Raw genomic sequence first — 18,773 nt, 5'->3', positions numbered from 1 at the left:
TGAAAATCAATGAACGAACGAAAGATTTACGTTTACAATTTTACATAGGGAGAAAAAAAGAAAGAAAGAAAAAAATAAAACGTGATATTTACATATCACAAATTGTATTAAAAGAGTTAAATTAATTTTGCATATATTATATACGTAATTATACGTATATACATGAATACACACACATACATATATATATATATATGGTGTAACATGTAAATAGATATCAGATCAGAATATATCTCGAACTATAAAGATGAAACATATGCCGTTCGTGTAGATTACTTACTATGTGTAATAAGGCGATGTATTGCGTGTTAACGCAACGTCACATGTGTCGCACTTTTCACCCCAACCCCTCGACACAACCCCTACACGACTACTACAAAAGTCGCCGCGCGCAATTAGTCCGACTAAATGCCGTCACACTTTGCGTAATCGTTCGTCTCTCCCCTGTGTGTCCGTTTCTTTTAATAGCAAAAAAAAAAAAAACGAGAGAGAAAGAGAAAGAGAAACACGTAGGTACATACAAAAAGATCATTAACGATCTAACGATCTAACGATCATCGCGCATCTGCCGTAACTGCGAAACGAAAATTCGCAGGAAAATAATTATTATTTTTTCCGCGTTTTCTTTTTTATTCTTCTTTTTTTTTTTTTTTTTTTTTTTTTTTTTTTAATTTCAAAAAACAATTCTACGAAACGATCTAATTAAAACGTTTTAATGGGGTGACAAATCGGGTTAGTTTTCTTTTTTCTAAAATTTGTTCTTTTTTCCTTTCTTTCTTTCTTTCCTTTTTTTTTTTTTCTTTTTTCTCTTTCCCTTTTTTTTCCTTCTTTTTTCTTTCCTCTCTATTGCGCGCGGTAACTCTTTTCAACGTGAAGTTGTTGAACGCCCTCGGGAAATGCTAGTTCAGCAAAAGATTATCGTTTTAAACGCGTGAAAGGTGAAAATTTTGAAGAGTATAGAACTCTCCTTGACGTAGCTTATTGCCGAGCACGAAGCGCATCCTTGTTTTATCTACTCGATCTCTCTCAGAGCAGTGAAAAATATTTAAATTATGCGAAATCTCATTCTGTATATCTCTCCCTTTCTCTTTACTACGTGAGTCGAACACACGAATAAAGAATTATTTTTTTTATATAGACAAAAATATATATATATATAATTAAATATTATAATAATATTATTTCAAATATGAAATTATTTTTAAATTAAAAATAAATATTATATTTATAATTAATAATAAAATAATAACGATATGATAATATAATAATATAACGATATAATTAATTATAACTCTATATATAGATATATTATCTTTATAATTAATGATAATATGATTAATAATACGATAATATATTAAATAATAATAATTAACTTAAATACGAAATTATTTTTAATTTATCTAAATTAAAATGAAAACAAATATTATATTTATAATTAATAATAATATAATAACGATATGATAATATAATAATATAACGATATAATTAATTATAACTCTATATATAGATATATTATCTTTATAATTAATGATAATATGATTAATAATACGATAATATATTAAATAATAATAATTAACTCAAATACGAAATTATTTTTAATTTATCTAAATTAAAATAAAAACAAATATTATATTTATAATTAATAATAATATAATAATGATATGATAATATAATAATATAACGATATAATTAATTATAACTCTATATATAGATATATTATCTTTATAATTAATAATAATAATAAATAAAATATGGTTAATGATAATATTATTGTTTTAAATATGAAATTATTTTCAATCATCTAAATTAACATTAAAATAAATATCACATTTATAATTAATAATAATATTATAATATTAAAAAATATATATATATATATGGTATGTGTGTAACTTTGATCGACATTTTTTTTTAAACTTTGAGAACGAGTCTTCAGTATTAAAAAAAAAAAAAAAAAAAAAAAAAAAAAGAAATAAGAAAAGTTAACAGAAAAAGAAAATAAAAATAAAAAATGCACTTAAGTCTTGTATATTTTTCGTCAGAACATTATTATCGGTAAAATCAAACTTGATATCGGTATCGGTATGATTATTACGAAAGAAACATATAAGTCACGAGACAAATATAAAAAAAAAAAAAAAGAGAGAGAGAAATAAAAAGAAAAAAAAAAAAAAGGCCACGATCAAAATTCAAATAGGACGAATCAAGTATTTTCATAAAAATACGCGATACAAATTGAACATTACATATAAATATTTCTATCGCGAACTTTGTAATCTTTATCTTATCGAATGTTCAATGTTTAAAATTCTTCAGTATATACTTGAATTCTCTCGAGAACGCATGAAAAGTGTTTTATAATGTTCTTACGTTATATTAAAAAAGGAAATATATATTGACAAATTTATATAAAATAATTTTTTTGTATTACGGATATACGTATATATATATATATATATATATATGTGTGTATATATCTAATATACATATTTTTGAATCATGAGTAACAGTGATTTATGGTTGAGAGACACTGCAACGTTCTACGGAAAACTAATCATAACCCTCTTTATATCAATGTTAATAATCGTTCGAAATTGGACGAAATTATGCGAGATCGTTTACAAATCATATCTCGTTGGATTTGAATTGGAATTCGCCGAGCTTGCATTCCCTTACAAAAAGGAATTATTTAAAATACTTGGAACTATGATATCGAATGACGAATTATTAAGATCTATGGGATGCATTAGATTGCTTGAAATAGGTGTTAAAACAGGTACATAATCGTGTGTGTGTATTTATATATATTATATATATATCATATATATTATATAAATATTATTATATATTATATTATATATATATTATATTAATATATATTATGTATTATATATTATATACTATATACAGATAGTGTATATATGTGTGTTCGTAATAAATCAATGATCATTTTAAAAATTAATAGAAAAGCAATTATAGCAAATTTTATCATAATTATTATTAAATAATTTGTTTAAAATATAATAATAGCTTGTTAGTTGGTCTATTATTTAAAAACTTTTTTTTTTCTTTTTTTTTTTTACGAAGAATTAATGATAGCATTTGTATTATATATACATATGTATATATATATATATATAATATATAATCGTGAAAAGTTCGTTATTAGTGGTTCTCAAATCACTGGTCGAACAATACGAAAATAATTAATTTTGTATAGTTTTTCGATACGATACACCGAAAAATTGTTTATTAATCTAAATAATGTTCGCAGGAGATAATATTCAATTTTATCCAGACAATACTCACTTTATCGGTGTTGATTGGAACGTAAGGTTAGCCGAATATCTTAACGATGAAAATCACTCCTTGGAATTCGGGCACATTAATGTCGAACGTCTTATAATTGGCGATGGTAGCAATTTAAAACAAATAAAAACTGGTAGCGTCGACGTCGTCGTATCGATTAGATCTTTGTGTTCGATAAAATCACCGTTGAACACGTTCGACGAAATCAAAAGGATACTCGCACCGGTAAGAGTATGACGCGCAATTTGATTTAACGTTCAAAACTGTTGTCTAACCGTTATTACAATTGTAAAGATTTTAATAACGGAAGTAAACGTATCGACCAATCAGATAAAAGAATCGATGATAGGTCGATCCATACGACCAATCATATCTATAATCTCATATTGTTTAACGTAACGTATTAAAAAAGTCAAATGAAATTGATCCTTTCTGTATATAAAAAAAAAGAAAAAAAAAATGATTGGTCTAGGATGACGTTAAAATAAATTTTTCACGATTCCTATTGGTTAAGATTTATAAAACCGAGCGTCGGATTGATCGATAAAGAACAAATCATTTTTCAATATTTATAATTATTTTTCTTTTTTTTTTGCAAACGTGATTTTGGATTAATTTGTTAAAATTAATTTATCGACAAAATTTCTTTTTTGTTCGTTTGTTCTTTTTTTTTTTTTTCTCTTTGTATTAAATTTAACGGAGTGTATTTATTATTTTCAGAATGGAAAATATATTTTTATGGAACACGTTCCCGAAACAAAAGGTTATATCGTACGTTGGTTGCAAATATTGTTGACGCGATCTGGTTTATGGCCCTCGTTGTTTGGAAACTGTCGTTTGAATTTTGACTTTATGGAAGAAATCAAAGGCGCCGGTTTCAAACGTGTTAGATCAAGATCGATTACGTTAAATGGACCAGTTTCTCAGATCTTCCATTTGACATTAACCGGTAGGCATGTATTAGGAGTAGCAATAAGATAAGAAACAAAGTCTGTATTTTTATTTATTTTTCTTTTTCTTTTCCTTCTAATCGATCTCATCCTTTATATTAGTTTCCTTAGCTTACTTTATAATTTCGTTTTAATTGTATGCTACGTAACTATGTACAACTACGTAAAGCTTTTGATGTCGACTTATTTATTACACAGTGGCAATATTAAAGAATGTATTTTAATAGCAGAAACAAATTTCAATAACATAATTACAAATAATACATTTAACATACTTAATATAAGTGATTATTATGATATTTCTTTCTGAATAAACATTCTTTAATTCGTTATCCCCAACTTGTATTTAATCGATGAGTTGATTAATATTCGTCTAAGTTTCAATCTGAATCAGAGTCATAGGCTTTTGTATGGAAAGTAAATCTTTGAATATTATTTCTATTAATAGCTGTTTTCTTATTATTCTCCTTTATACTGTTATTCCATTCAGAATTATTTTTAGATGACATACCACTCGTTGAAGCTCCATATTGTTTATTACTAGAACAGGTCATGTTAACTTTGATGTTCTTAGTTTTAGAATGATTTAATATATTGTTTATATTTTTCATGATGGATACATTTTTTAGAGAATTGGAACTAGATAGCGTTAAAATACTTTCATCAGAATCATAAATTAACGTGCGTGGATTAAGTTTTGATTTTGTGATTTGCTTCTTGGAAAATTGTTTTTGATTTCGTTCTGTATAAACATTGAAAATACATTGTATAAACGGTACACTCGAATCCGAATCAGAATCTGAAGAATTGGAGTAATTTTCACTAGTACGAAAGGATAACAAACTTTTCTTATGATTAGATCTTCTTAAGTGTGCTCCTTTTATTTTCACTTCTTTCTCTGTGCTATCTATGCTTGAATTGTTTGAAGATATATTATTTATCTCTACATGATTTTTATTAAGTTTATTACTTTCGACTGATTTACTATTATTCATTCTTTCGTCAAAACTATTATACATTTCCGACAGATGGTTTATATTCGTTGTAATCGTCAAATGTGACAAACGTTTTAATTTAACAATCGGTTTCTTTAACAATTTCTTATCAGAATTTTTCAATTTAGTTAACTGGTTTTCTTTAGAAGGTGTAACGTGTATTGAATCATTATTTAATGTATTATTCATTCGATTTTGATTCTGACCATTTTTCTGAAGATTTATACATTTTTCTAATACAATAACTGGTTGTAATGTTTTGTCCAAAATCATTCTATTTGAATTAGGATCTACCCTTTTCCTTAACTGTCTTTGTCCAAGGGACAAAAACATGTCTTTTGAATTTTCCTTTGATCTATCGTGTTTCTCTCTTCTCATATTCTCATGTTTAACAGATTCTTTAGATTGTTTTATTTTATTTAAAGTTTGCACGTTATATTGTACTTGTAGCCGTTCAAGGAGTACTACAGGTTGCAATCGTTTCAATTTTATGTTATCTGAATTTTCATCCAATTGATTTTTTTTCATTTTATCAGAATTGAATAAAATTGAAGAAGTGTTTAGTATAATAGTCGAAGAGTCACTTTCAATAGGATCGGTAGATGTTACATCCATATGATTACAGATAATTATAGTACTTACATCACTATCAACAACATCTGTATTATTTTCTAATCTAGGAAGAAAGATCGTGCATCTTGAAGCATTTGAAAATGTTTCAAAGTCGGATTTCTGCGTGTCCTTTTCCCTATTATTAATCTGATCATCTTCCTTCAATTCTTCAATATGAGTATGAGTATTTTCTTTCCCTGTATAATATTTCAAAGTTTCTTCTGACAAACGTTCCAAAATAATATAAGGATTAAGATTTCCGTGTAATGCATCATGTACAATGGGATGAGCATTAGCGTTACTTTCTGCTTTTTCTTCGTTCATTTCTCTTGCAGCAAGTCTAGTAAATCGTCTTTCAACATCAATATAGTCAGAAGTTGGAAAACGTTTAATTTGCTCTTTTAATGCATTACATGATATAAATAACCTCTCATTTACTGAACCTTGAGAAATTACTGGAACATCATTTTCAATATCTGTAAGAGTCTTTTGACGTTTTGCGATATGTACCTCTTCGTTTTTATCATTATTTTCGCTAATATCAAAAAATTTATTCATAGAATTATTTAAACAGAATTTAGTTTTCCTCTTCTTTTGCAATATCTTTTTTTGTGTTTCTTCAATAGGTGGACTATTTCTAAAGGCAGGATGTAAATCCTTTTTCGTTCCTTTTGTATCATTTTCCTTAAATCGTGCTACTATGATATCAGTAGGAGAATCCCTACCGCTATACAATTTCTTTTGTCGAAAATATTTTGAATGACTGAAGGAGCCTTCGTAAGGAAAACTTAGCGACTTCTTAGCATCTATAGATTCTTCTATTAAATTCTGTGTTAATTCTTCTGCATTATGAGAATTAAGATCATTTCCTTCTTTGCTATTTTCACAAATTTCATTGGTATCTGTCGTATGGGATATTGGTAATTTTGATTCTTTCAGTACATCATTTTTTTCTGACCTCTGATTTTTCGTATGCTTCATACTAGCATTATATATGCTTAATAAAGATTTGCTCGTAGAAACATTGGAATCTACACCAGTATTACTTAATTTTTCATGTATAATTAATGTCTCATCTTTTTCGCAGGATGTATTCTCATGTAACGTATTTTGAAAAGAAATTTTGCTGGAACATTTATTATCTACAATAATAGCCGTGGTCTCTATTTTTTTTTTAACATTTGTATTTGATAAAATATATGCAGCAGTATCTACAGAACTGCAATTCGAACTACTATTACATAACTCTTTGCCATTTGATCTGTGTATAGATGCAGTATTAGGAATATCACAGGTTTTATAAGAAGATAGTTTCTGATTCAACGAACCTGTATCAGAATATTCACTATCACTGTTACATGTCTGATACGGTAAATAACCAGTATTTACCCAGGATTGTATAAAGTTATGCGATAAACGAGATGGCGTCCTAGATGTAACAGTAAATTCATTGCCAGTTTCGATTGGTTCTACATTTTTCGTTTTCTTATGGGCTACCTACAATATAGATATTAAAACATATATATATATTTTTTTATTCAATTAACACTTAATAATAAGTTATTTTGTAAATATTTTATAACTTGTCTTTAACAAATAGTTTGTACTTCTTTAAAGGAGTCTTCAAGAGATATATCGGAATGTCTTTCATCTTCATTTAAAACTTTTGTCAACATTGATGAATCAGCTGCATTATTTCCTTTCTCTGTCGTTGCACTGCAAAAAAATATTCATTTCAATAACAACTTACATTTTATTACAATAGAACTATAACAAACACTATAATAAAGAAATCATTTTACTTTTCAACACTATGTAACAGAAGAAATTCTTCATCGTCGATATTTTTTTTCGTCATATAACTTTCTGTCATTTTATTAATAAATTATTGACAATACACATTTCATTCATACATTTTTTAGTAAATTATTTCCAACTATATAAAGACCACAGTAGCAAAAATGTAAATAATAAACACGCTCAAAGAAATTAAAGATACAAATACAAATACAAATATTAATTACATTACAATATTGCCAACCAACATACATTAAAAAAAAAAAAAGAAAAAAAAGAGAGAGAAGAAACATATAGATTCATAAAAATTAATATTTAGGTAATAACTTAATGAGCTATATTATAATTATAAATAGTCGATTAATTAAATGTAAAAAGGTTACTGTATTGTATTTTACATTTTAAATATCTTAGGTTTTTGAAAATAAGCAGGTAAGCCAATATAAATATAGTACTGGATTATCGTGCATTGAGCGATGAAAAGTAAACATGAAAGTTTATGCATAAGAATAAAGCTTTATCAAAAATTCGAAAAAGCCATGTCCTCGGTTGAATCTTTATCTTTAAAACGAGATTTTGTTCATGAAAATCGATTAAGAATTTCGTCTGGACTCACGATTGACGTGAACATTATTTTCGACATTTTTTAGCGAGAAAATTCGAAAAAAGAAGTTTCGTATAGTGGCGCCACTGAAACGTAGCGGCGTAAAGAAGAAACTCATATTCACACTGCCGATTTTCATGTAAATGTTGAGCCGTATGTGTTTTGTTTTTGTGGACACGTGACCATCCATCGATAGAATACACCTAATATTGATAACAAATGCGAAGCGATTTTTCGAACAAACTTACGTTTTCGTTCGTTATCGTTTCTTTTTGTCTATCTATCTTATAATCGTATCATCGATACTCGCTTTTATTTTTCTTTCTTTTTCTATATCAATTTCATTCTGATTCTTACTGATAATTTTATCGATTTGAAGGAACTATTAATTTATACGAAATTCTGTCGTGTTTAGTAATCTTTCACGCGACATAATATTTTGAAGCTATCAATTATCTATACTTTTATCTGTACTTCAATAACTTTGTATAGTAGGTTTTTGAATATATATACTTTAAGTTCATCTTCCTTAATTTTTATAAAATTTTTCTTTGTAACTCAGTATTCGTTTGTCTCCAAAATAATGTTTTCAATTAATTGGTTATTAAAAAACAATTTAAATAGATTTCCCGCGCTGACGGTAAACTTAAACCCTTATGTCAATGTTTTTTTATCGTTGTCTTTTGATAACACAGTAGTTAATTTACGAAAAATAAAATAAAATAAAACAAAAATTATATTTTTCGAGTAATATTAGTTGGAGTAATGTTCGTTATTCGTACAATAACAAAGTTCACCATCTTTGTAAAATATACGTACATACGAGATTGTGTAGTTGGCTTTATAATAAATAATTCTTAGTTTAAAACGAATATCGTAAACTTAAGGAAAAAATTGAATATCAATAAGTTGGTATATATATATATGTATGTATGTATATATATATATATTTCATCATTACTACGTAAATAAAACGAATGATAAAAGAAATCATTTGTTAATTTTTTTTATTTTTTTTTCATGAATATTTGGATATGTTTATATAATAGGACATTGCGCAATAGAACATATCCATTTTGTACCGGCTTCTATTAGAGAAGTCAAGTGTTTTTGTAAGATATCGTTCTTTTGACGTGAGCGATAAATACGTATCTTGATATACTGGGTGATATTTTGCCAACGGGTGTTCATATTAATTTAAACAGATGAATCAATTCGTAAATCGTGCCATTACCGTTCACGGGAAGTCATCGCTAGGTTCTCTCGTTCGAAATTTTCACTTATCATTGCAAAACATGGTTATCGCTGTAAGTTAATCTATTAAATTTCATTCGATAATTACAGAAATAAAGAGTGTTAGAGAAATGGAATATAAAATTGTAAAATAATTGACATTCGACATAAGATTTTTCTAACTACTAAAAAATTTCATTTAATTTTCTTTCTTTTTTTGACTTTTATTATTTTTTAATTTTTATTATTCAAATGAAATACATTTATCGGCATTTTTTAATTAATTAATTAATTAATTAATTAATCAATTATTGACGAGTTTCATCAAATTTGATACATGTTAGAGATTTAAATTTCAGATAAAAAGAATAATGTTTGTTTTAACATCAGTCATTTAGTATTGTTCGTTTATTCAATAACGTTATTGTTGATAGTAAAATATTTATTACATTATTTATTATTAATATTTAGGTTGGTAGCAAGTTACCCTCTGTTGATCTTTTCGAAGATACTCCGGCAAATAAAGTAAATCTAGCCAAACTTAGTGCTGGAAAAAAAATTATTGTTTTCGCTGTACCTGGTGCTTTCACTCCTGGTTGTTCTAAGGTATATTTTTTATATCTTTATGAATTTTCTCTTTTTATATTCGTCATCTTATATAAATTTTATTCATTTATCTAGACACATTTGCCTGGTTTTGTTCAAAAAGCTAATGAATTAAAAAGTAAGGGAATCAATGATATTTATTGCGTCAGTGTAAACGATGCTTTTGTTATGGCTGCCTGGGGTAAGGAACAAGGCACATCAGGAAAGGTACTTGATTTTTTGGATTTAATTATCTTTGCTTTTTATATTTATTTATAAATTATTTATATGTGTATACGTTTAAATACGTAATTCATTCTTTTCTAATCCATAGGTACGAATGCTAGCAGATCCTGATGGTGCCTTTGCAGACGCTTTAGAACTCTCAGTTGATTTACCAGTCTTAGGTGGAAAACGAAGCAAACGCTATTCTATGGTTGTCGAGGATGGCGTTGTAAAAGAACTTAACGTCGAGCCAGATAATACAGGACTTTCTTGTTCGTTAGCTGAACATATTAAACTTTAAAATGTGAAAAGTTTCTTTTATTCTTATATAGTAATATTTTTACTAGCTTCACCGGTTGTCTTTTTCCACACTTATTATTAATTTATCATAGATACGTCTGTTATTATGTATAAAATTTTCTATTATATATTTATTTGAAAAAATTTCATAAAATAAGTTTTATACAAAACGTACATTATTTATGGATAATAGAATGTATATTATCTGTGAATATCGACAGTTTAAGATCAATGAAAGTTCTGAGAATTTCTTGGTCAATAGGTCAACAAGTATATTAAGGATAATAAAACTGATTCATATTATTTAATTGACATTATGTTGCACATTGATTTAATTATATGTATTAAAATAATATATGATAGAAATAAATCGCATTCTAATTACCTTAATTATTATCATTACACGGAAGAATCTATAATTTATATAATTTGAATATGATTACTATATCTTTATAACGTTTCTATGTAAATATCAAACATTATCGTCCCATTATTCTAATAAGTTGGCAGGACTGATTCAGATTGACGAACAATGTTCGCTTGTGTTGAACATTTTGTGGCGCCAATTGAACTCTTTTGATATTACATGTAATTTATTTTAATAATTTTTAAAATGCCTGCGTTTTTAAAACATATTGAAGTAGAAAACTTTAAATCGTATAAAGGAAAGCTTATTATTGGTCCATTAAAGTCGTTTACTGCAGTTGTCGGACCAAATGGATCCGGTAGGTTATAATTTTGTATATCAACATTTTTATAATGTATGACAATACATCAGCTGTACGACAATTTTTAATACTTTCTGTTGACTTTAAGGTAAATCTAATTTTATGGACGCCATTAGTTTTGTTATGGGAGAAAAGACTAGCAGTTTACGCGTTAAAAGATTTAGCGAACTTATTCATGGAGCTTCAATTGGAATGCCCGTAGCACGAAGGTATTATTTTCTTCAACAATTTACAATAACATTTATTATATATATATATAGATATATATTTTTTCATTGTTACAATAGTTAGTTGCATGTTTATGTTATAGCGCATCGGTAACGGCAGTATTTGAGTTGGAAGACGGTAATGAGAAGAGTTTCATGCGTTCTGTTCAAGGGTCATCTTCGGAACATAGAATTAATAATAATGTGAGAAATCTCAATAGTGATAAATTAAATAGAAAAATGCTTAACAGAAATCATTCTTACTTGATTAGAACATAGAATTTTGATTTGTTATTTTCTGTTTATAATAGGTCGTCACAAGTCAAGTTTATCTCAATGAATTGGAACAATTAGGAATTAATGTAAAAGCTAAAAACTTTTTAGTGTTTCAAGGTGCCGTTGAATCAATAGCTATGAAAAACCCAAAGGAACGAACTGCACTATTTGAAGAAATTAGTAATTCTGGTGCTTTAAAGGCAGAGTACGAAAGGTAAGTGTATTATTACGTTAATCGTTATTTATTATATTTTCGATTTCTTTGCGTACATAGTATAATCATATAAGTCTATACATCTTAGATTGCGAACAGAAATGTTGAAAGCCGAAGAAGAAACCCAATTTTCATATCAAAAAAAGAAAGGCATTGCTGCAGAAAGAAAAGAGGCTAAGTTAGAAAAGGAAGAAGCAGAAAAATACCAACGTCTTAAGGAGGAATATGTACGTCGTTGTATCGTATGTTCTTCGTTAAATATTATCTATCATCTTTATTTCTTTATTGAATCTATAATTTTAGATAGAAAAACAAGTCGAATTGCAATTATTTCGCCTTTTTCATAATGAAAAAAGCATTGAAAATTTGGAAGTAGCACAGAAAAAGAAACAACATGAGATAGAGAAAATCGAAAAGAAGAAAGAGAAGGCGGAGGAATTACTGAAAGAAAAGAAAAAAGAAGCTGGCAAATTGGGCCGCGATCTTGCAAAAATAGAACAAGATATTAGAGAAGTGGAAGTAGAAATTACAAAGAAGAGACCTACATTTATCAAAGCAAAAGAACGCGTAGCACATATGCAGAAGAAAGTGGAATCGGCTAGAAAATCTTTGGCTCAGGCACGTATCGCCGACGAAGCTCATAAGAAAGATATACATGAACTCCAAGAAGAACTTCGACAAGTCGAAGAAGCTAAAGCTGCTTACGAAGCAAGTATAGCTGGACAGTCGCAGCTACAGGGAAGGGATGTGCAGCTTGAAGACGAACAGGTATTTATTATACAAATAAAAAAAAATTAATAATATAACAACTTCAAGAAAACAAAAAAAAAACGTATTGATATTTTTAGGTTCGCGAATATAATCGTTTGAAAGAAGAAGCAGGCAAGCAATCCGCAAGATATTTACAACTTCTTGATTCCATTAATCGAGAACAGAAATCTGATCAAGATAGACTCGATAATGAGGGTAGAAAGAAAACTGAAATAGAGAATAAACATAAGCAAAAAGGTCATATGCGTGATGAGGCTTTAAAAAGAGTAGAAAAATTAGAAGAACACATTCGAACCTCTGAAGCTGCATTGGAAGATCAAAAGAAGCTTAGAGCTGATTTACAATCGGATGTCGGTACATCTAAGGATAAAATACAAAATTTGCAAAGAGAATTAGAGAGTATTTCGGAACAATTAGGTGATGCAAAGGTTGACAAACACGAAGTGTCTAGAACTAAGAAAAAGACCGAAATTGTAGAAAACTTTAAACGTTTATTTCCTGGAGTGGTATGAAAATATTCTTTTTTTTTTTTTTTTTTGTATTATATTCAAGTGAATGATACTCATGGAAGTCTAATTTTTGTGACCTTTGCAGTATGACCGAATGTATAATATGTGCGAGCCGATCCATAAACGTTACAATGTTGCCATTACAAAGGTTCTTGGTAAATATATGGAAGCTATTGTTGTAGATACTGAAAAAACTGCCAGACAATGTATTCAGTATCTCAAAGAACAATATTTGGAACCAGAGACGTTTTTACCACTTGATTATATTCAAGCTAAACCGTTGAAGGAACGACTTCGGTAAATTTGGAATTTTCTATTAAATTTATTTTCAATATTACAAACAATAATTTAATATAGAACATTAATACTTTTAGCAATATTCAGGAACCTAAAAATGTGAAACTGTTGTATGATGTATTACATTTTTCACCTAAGGATATCGATAGAGCTGTATTATTTGCTACAAATAATGCTCTTGTTTGTGAAACTCCTGAAGATGCTAATAAAGTTGCTTATGAAATGGATAAAAAGGCCAGATATGATGTAAGTATTTATACGTTTTACATAGACATACTTTTTGTATGATATAATGATATAAATAAAATTTCCGATTTATTTGTAGTGCGTTGCATTAGATGGAACATTTTATCAAAAAGCTGGAATCATTTCTGGTGGTAGTCTCGACTTAGCTAAAAAAGCAAAGAGATGGGATGAGAAGCAGATGTCGCAGTTGAAGGCACAAAAGGTATTGTTGCATTTTATCAGTATTTATATATAATATAAAATGTTATTAGATCTTATGTGTACATTTTATTATAGGAAAAATTAACAGAAGAACTCAGAGAATCATTAAAGAAGTCTCGCAAAGAATCCGAATTAAATACTGTTGAATCCCAAATTCGTGGCCTTGAAACTCGCTTAAAATACAACAAAAGTGATTTAACAGCGACTGTATGTATTAGTACATTTAATACTTAAATATTTGTAATTATAATCTTTTATTTTTAATTATTACATAATTTTTGTTTTATAGAAAAAACAAATTGCTGAACACGAATCTGAATTGGAAAGTTTGCAAAGTGATTTAAATATGTTTGGTGTAAGTACAAATCCTACATTAATTTTTTTTTTATTAATTTTTTTTTAATAAATAATATTACAGATATATATATATATTTATTTATTTATTTATTTCATTACACAGCCTACAATAGCTGCAATTGAAAAGACAATGGCTGAAAGAGATCAAGAAATACAAAATATTAAAGAAAAAATGAATAATGTTGAAGATGACGTATTTGCAAGCTTTTGCGAACAAATTGGTGTTTCTAACATACGTCAGTATGAAGAAAGAGAATTAAGGTTTTTATATATACATATAAATACAATATTATGATATATATATATACTTTATTCGCAATTAAATAATGTTATAACATTTTATTTATAATAGATCGCAACAGGAAAGGGCGAAGAAACGAATGGAATTTGAGAATCAATGTAATCGTATATATAATCAATTGGATTTTGAGAAACAACGTGATACAGAAAGTATGGATTTATTTTGTAATATGAGAAAAAAAAAGAAAATATTTTTAATGTAAATATAATTAATATGAAAATTAATATATATTTAATATAATTCAGGTAATGTTCTGAGATGGGAACGTGCTGTACAGGATGCCGAAGATAAATTAGAATCTGCAAGACAAACTGAGTCTAATCAAAAAGCTGAAATAGATCACGATGAAACACAAATGGAACAACTTAAATCTGCACGCAATGCTAAGAAAATGGAAGTCGATCAGAAAGAGGATGAAATAGGTAAAGCTCGACGCGAAGTGGGTACTATTGCTAAGGATATTCAATCAGCCCAAAAGCAATTGAATTCTATTGAAGCAAAAATAGAACAAAAAAAAGCAGAACGTCATGCTATTCTAATGCAGTGCAAGGTTCGTAATCGTAATTATTTGAAAAATAATATTGATTTCTAATAATTTTTTATATATTTATTGAACTTATTAAGATGGAAGATATAGCAATTCCAATGCTTCATGGAAATATGGAGGACATTGCCGGAGAAGCTAGTACAACTAATGCCAGTGACACCGTTACTGATTCATCTTTAAGTACACAGCAACAATATGAACGTGAAAGACGAATCACTATTGATTATGCTCTTTTACCTGAAAATTTGAAAGATATTGAAGAAGAGGATACAAAAAAAACTACAGACAAATTAACAAGGACAATTACTGATTTACAAAGTACAATTCAACGAATACAAGCGCCAAATATGAAGGTAACACATACAAAGATATAGTATAATTAAATAAAAAAAAAATATATATATATATATATTTATACATGTTTATATATTTTTAGGCTATACAAAAATTGTATCTTGCAAAGGAAAAGTTACAAGAAACAAACGAGGAATTTGAACAATCACGTAAAAAAGCAAAGAAGGCAAAAACTCAATTTGAGAAAGTAAAAAAAGAACGACATGATAGATTCATGGCGTGTTTTGAACATGTAGCTAACGAAATAGATCCTATTTATAAGGTTTGTTAATATTTAAAATTAAAAAAAAAATATATATATATATATATGTATACATATGTATAATTGAATTGTTGAATTTATTAAATGATCTCTGAATTAAAATCATTACAGAGTTTAGCAAAAAATCAATCGGCTCAAGCGTTTCTTGGACCGGAAAATCCAGAAGAGCCTTATCTCGATGGAATTAATTATAATTGCGTGGCACCTGGTAAACGATTTCAACCAATGTCTAATCTTTCCGGAGGAGAGAAAACTGTAGCTGCATTGGCTTTGTTATTTGCAATTCATAGGTAAACTTATTAATATTTTATTACAAGTATGAGAGTACTTATGAATTTGGATAAATCTTTTATTTTTATTTTTTTATTTTTTATTTTTTTTATATTTTTTTTTCCATCCTTTTTTTTTTTTTTTTTTTTTACTAGCTTTCAGCCAGCACCTTTCTTCGTTTTGGATGAAATCGATGCAGCGTTAGATAACACTAATATCGGAAAAGTAGCGAGTTACATTCGGGATAAAACTAGCTCTCTTCAAACTATTGTTATATCGTTGAAAGAAGAATTTTATTCGCATGCAGATGCGCTTATAGGAATCTGTCCAGATGTAAGTTTTTATTACAATTCCGTAATTAACAATATTTATTTATTTATTTACATGATATATATATATATATATATATATATATATATTTATATACATTATATATATAAATGTTACAAATTGTATATTACATTCCCTGCAAAGATTATATAGTAATCTTTCTAAGCTATATAGTAGTCTAGTATAAAATAAAATATAGAAAAAAGAACATTAATAAACAAACATAAAAATTTTTTTAAATATCTCATATTTCATTTTGTACTTTTTATTTCAGGTTGGAGAATGTTTGGAAAGTAAAGTTTTAACTCTCGATTTAACAACGTTTCCTACGCATATTAATTAGACTCCAAGATTTTTTTTTTTTTTTTTATATAGACCAGATCTTATTCTCTTTTTTTTTTTGTTTTCTATTTTTTTTTTTTTTTTTCTTTTTTTCACATACTACGATTTTATTTAATATAACAATATTTTATAAGGTAACACATATTCGATTAAAAATATTATACATATATGTAGACGGTGTGAATATGACTAGGAATTTATAGATTAGGAATCATGATATCTTTAAAGAAATCATGAAGATTAATATCATTTCGTTGAAGTAAGATAAATTTATAATGCAGATTTAATCAAACTTTGATTGTAACGCATTAATATTTGAGGATAACCGAACTAAATTTCTTAGGTATCCTATCACGATAATATTTTTTTACAACTTTAACGCGTGCGGATGACGTGTTTCACATAAGGCAATAATTTATAATTTCTAACTCGGAAAAAGAAATAAGGTGATGGGTTGTATATGAACAAAAAAAAAAAAAAAAGAAAGAAAGAAAGAAAGAAAAGAAAAGAAAAGAAAAGAAAGAAGGTAAAATTGTTACAATTCATTGTATTATATCTTCATGCTCATTGATGAAAAGTTAGATTTTTTATAAATATGTTCTATTTTTAATGACCTATTTTGTTGGTTTCTTTTTCTTTTTTTTTTTTTTTTTTTTCTTTTATATGATATATGATATAACTTTCGTAAAACAATAATATAAGTGTGTTTCTCTATTTGATTCAGTATTGAGTACAAATAATATATGACATTATTTTGTTGGTATTGATATCAGCGCGAACGTGTTATCAAATTATAAAATATTCAAATATAAGCAGAGAGAAAAAGAAAAAAAGAAAGAAAAAGAAAGATGAGATGAGAACATCTCATATAGTGTATGTATAAGTTTGAATTTTTTTTTTGGCAAATAAATTGATTATATCAAAACAAACGAATCGAGTATTGTGTAATATAATTGTATAATAATGATGTACTTTTAATAATATCAATATACTAGAAGAAAGTATTTATGTGTATGTGAATGGGTGGATGGGTGTTTTAGATATAATTACTAAAACAACAAACTTGTGATGTAAGATCGGTAATAATTAGACCGATAAGATCTGTGTTTTCCATCAGGGCACATCTGATGCAGCCATCTCGCAAGCAATCTCTGATGCAGTACGCTCGTAAGATGACACATTATTAACATAAACGTTGAAGTATAAAGTCATTAATTACAAATGTTTTTTCTATCTTTTTTTTCTAGGAAAATTTAATAATAGTCGATCTAAGGGGCAGAAGATAAAAATAAAAAATGCAATACTTGATTGAATAAATTTTATGCATACACGTGTGTATATGTATATATATATATATATATATACATATATATATATATATATATATATATGTATATATTTATAATGGAAATATTATAATTTAAATAATAGGAATACAATAGTAATATTAATAATGAATATAACAAAATGGAGTTGAAGATAAAAATAAAAAAAAATGGGATTAATTGATCGAATAATCGTTAAAAATGATATCAAGAAATCCTACAATGGATTAAAAAGTAATATTATTACAATGAACATCATTAGATCATGGAAAATAACCAAAAGCTTTTAAAAGAAAATTTATTGAGATTCTTTCATGGAAAAGTAATAAAAGAGTATGTATGTTGCGACGATTGTCTCTTAGTTACACAATTGCGTTATTAGAAAGACGGTGTAACAACTCTGATTTATGCTATAAGGGTTTATAACTAAGCAAAATAGGAACACAGAAGTCAATGTGGTTTATTACGGTTATCGTCTTGTATAAAGTAAGATCGTGCTTGGTGGAATGCGGCCAAAACGATGATTGTCATTTAATAAAGTTATTAAGTGGAAATGGCGTTCTCTTAGTGTATCGGGACTGTAGATGTCATCGGCTAATAAAAATGAGGAAGAACGTAAGACACAAA

The 18,773-nt window shown here is 27.2% G+C and overlaps 4 protein-coding genes across 4 annotated transcripts; 3 read left to right on the top strand and 1 right to left on the bottom strand.

The window, feature by feature from the left end:
• The first annotated feature begins 2,488 nt into the window (after nucleotides 1–2,488).
• Nucleotides 2,489–4,311, top strand: LOC122637070 (methyltransferase-like protein 7A). The gene is made up of 3 exons (XM_043828941.1): nucleotides 2,489–2,776; nucleotides 3,275–3,534; nucleotides 4,030–4,311. The coding sequence occupies exons 1-3, from the start codon at nucleotides 2,500–2,502 to the stop codon at nucleotides 4,288–4,290; spliced, it is 798 nt and encodes a 265-aa protein (XP_043684876.1). The 5' UTR covers nucleotides 2,489–2,499; the 3' UTR covers nucleotides 4,291–4,311.
• Nucleotides 4,300–7,832, bottom strand: LOC122637065 (uncharacterized protein PF11_0213-like). Its single transcript, XM_043828930.1, has 3 exons — nucleotides 7,669–7,832; nucleotides 7,474–7,582; nucleotides 4,300–7,363 (listed from the first exon to the last, which is right to left on the bottom strand). The coding sequence occupies exons 1-3, from the start codon at nucleotides 7,737–7,739 to the stop codon at nucleotides 4,640–4,642; spliced, it is 2,904 nt and encodes a 967-aa protein (XP_043684865.1). The 5' UTR covers nucleotides 7,740–7,832; the 3' UTR covers nucleotides 4,300–4,639.
• A 1,447-nt stretch (nucleotides 7,833–9,279) lies between these two features.
• Nucleotides 9,280–10,994, top strand: LOC122637073 (peroxiredoxin-5, mitochondrial). The gene is made up of 4 exons (XM_043828945.1): nucleotides 9,280–9,574; nucleotides 9,972–10,106; nucleotides 10,182–10,313; nucleotides 10,420–10,994. Exons 1-4 carry the CDS (start codon nucleotides 9,473–9,475, stop codon nucleotides 10,609–10,611), a joined length of 561 nt encoding a protein of 186 aa, XP_043684880.1. The 5' UTR covers nucleotides 9,280–9,472; the 3' UTR covers nucleotides 10,612–10,994.
• Nucleotides 10,995–11,119: 125 nt separating this feature from the next.
• LOC122637064 (structural maintenance of chromosomes protein 1A) lies at nucleotides 11,120–16,859 on the top strand. Its single transcript, XM_043828929.1, has 20 exons — nucleotides 11,120–11,335; nucleotides 11,427–11,547; nucleotides 11,649–11,748; nucleotides 11,856–12,034; nucleotides 12,123–12,261; nucleotides 12,338–12,802; nucleotides 12,883–13,311; nucleotides 13,400–13,611; nucleotides 13,689–13,857; nucleotides 13,937–14,059; nucleotides 14,134–14,265; nucleotides 14,348–14,413; nucleotides 14,519–14,676; nucleotides 14,768–14,865; nucleotides 14,962–15,266; nucleotides 15,341–15,616; nucleotides 15,700–15,879; nucleotides 15,991–16,169; nucleotides 16,305–16,482; nucleotides 16,754–16,859. The coding sequence occupies exons 1-20, from the start codon at nucleotides 11,224–11,226 to the stop codon at nucleotides 16,820–16,822; spliced, it is 3,690 nt and encodes a 1,229-aa protein (XP_043684864.1). The 5' UTR covers nucleotides 11,120–11,223; the 3' UTR covers nucleotides 16,823–16,859.
• The last annotated feature ends 1,914 nt before the right edge of the window (nucleotides 16,860–18,773 follow it).

This window comes from Vespula pensylvanica, chromosome 24 (assembly GCF_014466175.1).
Source record: "Vespula pensylvanica isolate Volc-1 chromosome 24, ASM1446617v1, whole genome shotgun sequence".
NCBI classification, from domain to species: Eukaryota; Metazoa; Arthropoda; class Insecta; order Hymenoptera; family Vespidae; genus Vespula; species Vespula pensylvanica.
This window is presented reverse-complemented; position numbering and strand designations above follow the sequence as displayed.

Coding starts and splice junctions, on each gene's coding strand:
- LOC122637064 (XM_043828929.1), top strand. CDS start 11,224: ATGCCTGCGTTTTTAAAACATATTGAAGTAGAAAACTTTAAATCGTAT. Junction 14,866..14,961: donor GAAACAACGTGATACAGAAA/GTATGGATTTAT, acceptor AATATAATTCAG/GTAATGTTCTGAGATGGGAA. Junction 15,267..15,340: donor CTATTCTAATGCAGTGCAAG/GTTCGTAATCGT, acceptor GAACTTATTAAG/ATGGAAGATATAGCAATTCC.
- LOC122637070 (XM_043828941.1), top strand. CDS start 2,500: ATGAGTAACAGTGATTTATGGTTGAGAGACACTGCAACGTTCTACGGA. Junction 2,777..3,274: donor TGAAATAGGTGTTAAAACAG/GTACATAATCGT, acceptor TAATGTTCGCAG/GAGATAATATTCAATTTTAT. Junction 3,535..4,029: donor TCAAAAGGATACTCGCACCG/GTAAGAGTATGA, acceptor TATTATTTTCAG/AATGGAAAATATATTTTTAT.
- LOC122637073 (XM_043828945.1), top strand. CDS start 9,473: ATGAATCAATTCGTAAATCGTGCCATTACCGTTCACGGGAAGTCATCG. Junction 10,107..10,181: donor TCACTCCTGGTTGTTCTAAG/GTATATTTTTTA, acceptor TCATTTATCTAG/ACACATTTGCCTGGTTTTGT. Junction 10,314..10,419: donor AACAAGGCACATCAGGAAAG/GTACTTGATTTT, acceptor TCTAATCCATAG/GTACGAATGCTAGCAGATCC.
- LOC122637065 (XM_043828930.1), bottom strand. CDS start 7,739: ATGACAGAAAGTTATATGACGAAAAAAAATATCGACGATGAAGAATTT. Junction 7,583..7,668: donor CTGTTACATAGTGTTGAAAA/GTAAAATGATTT, acceptor ATTTTTTTGCAG/TGCAACGACAGAGAAAGGAA. Junction 7,364..7,473: donor TTGAAGACTCCTTTAAAGAA/GTACAAACTATT, acceptor TCTATATTGTAG/GTAGCCCATAAGAAAACGAA.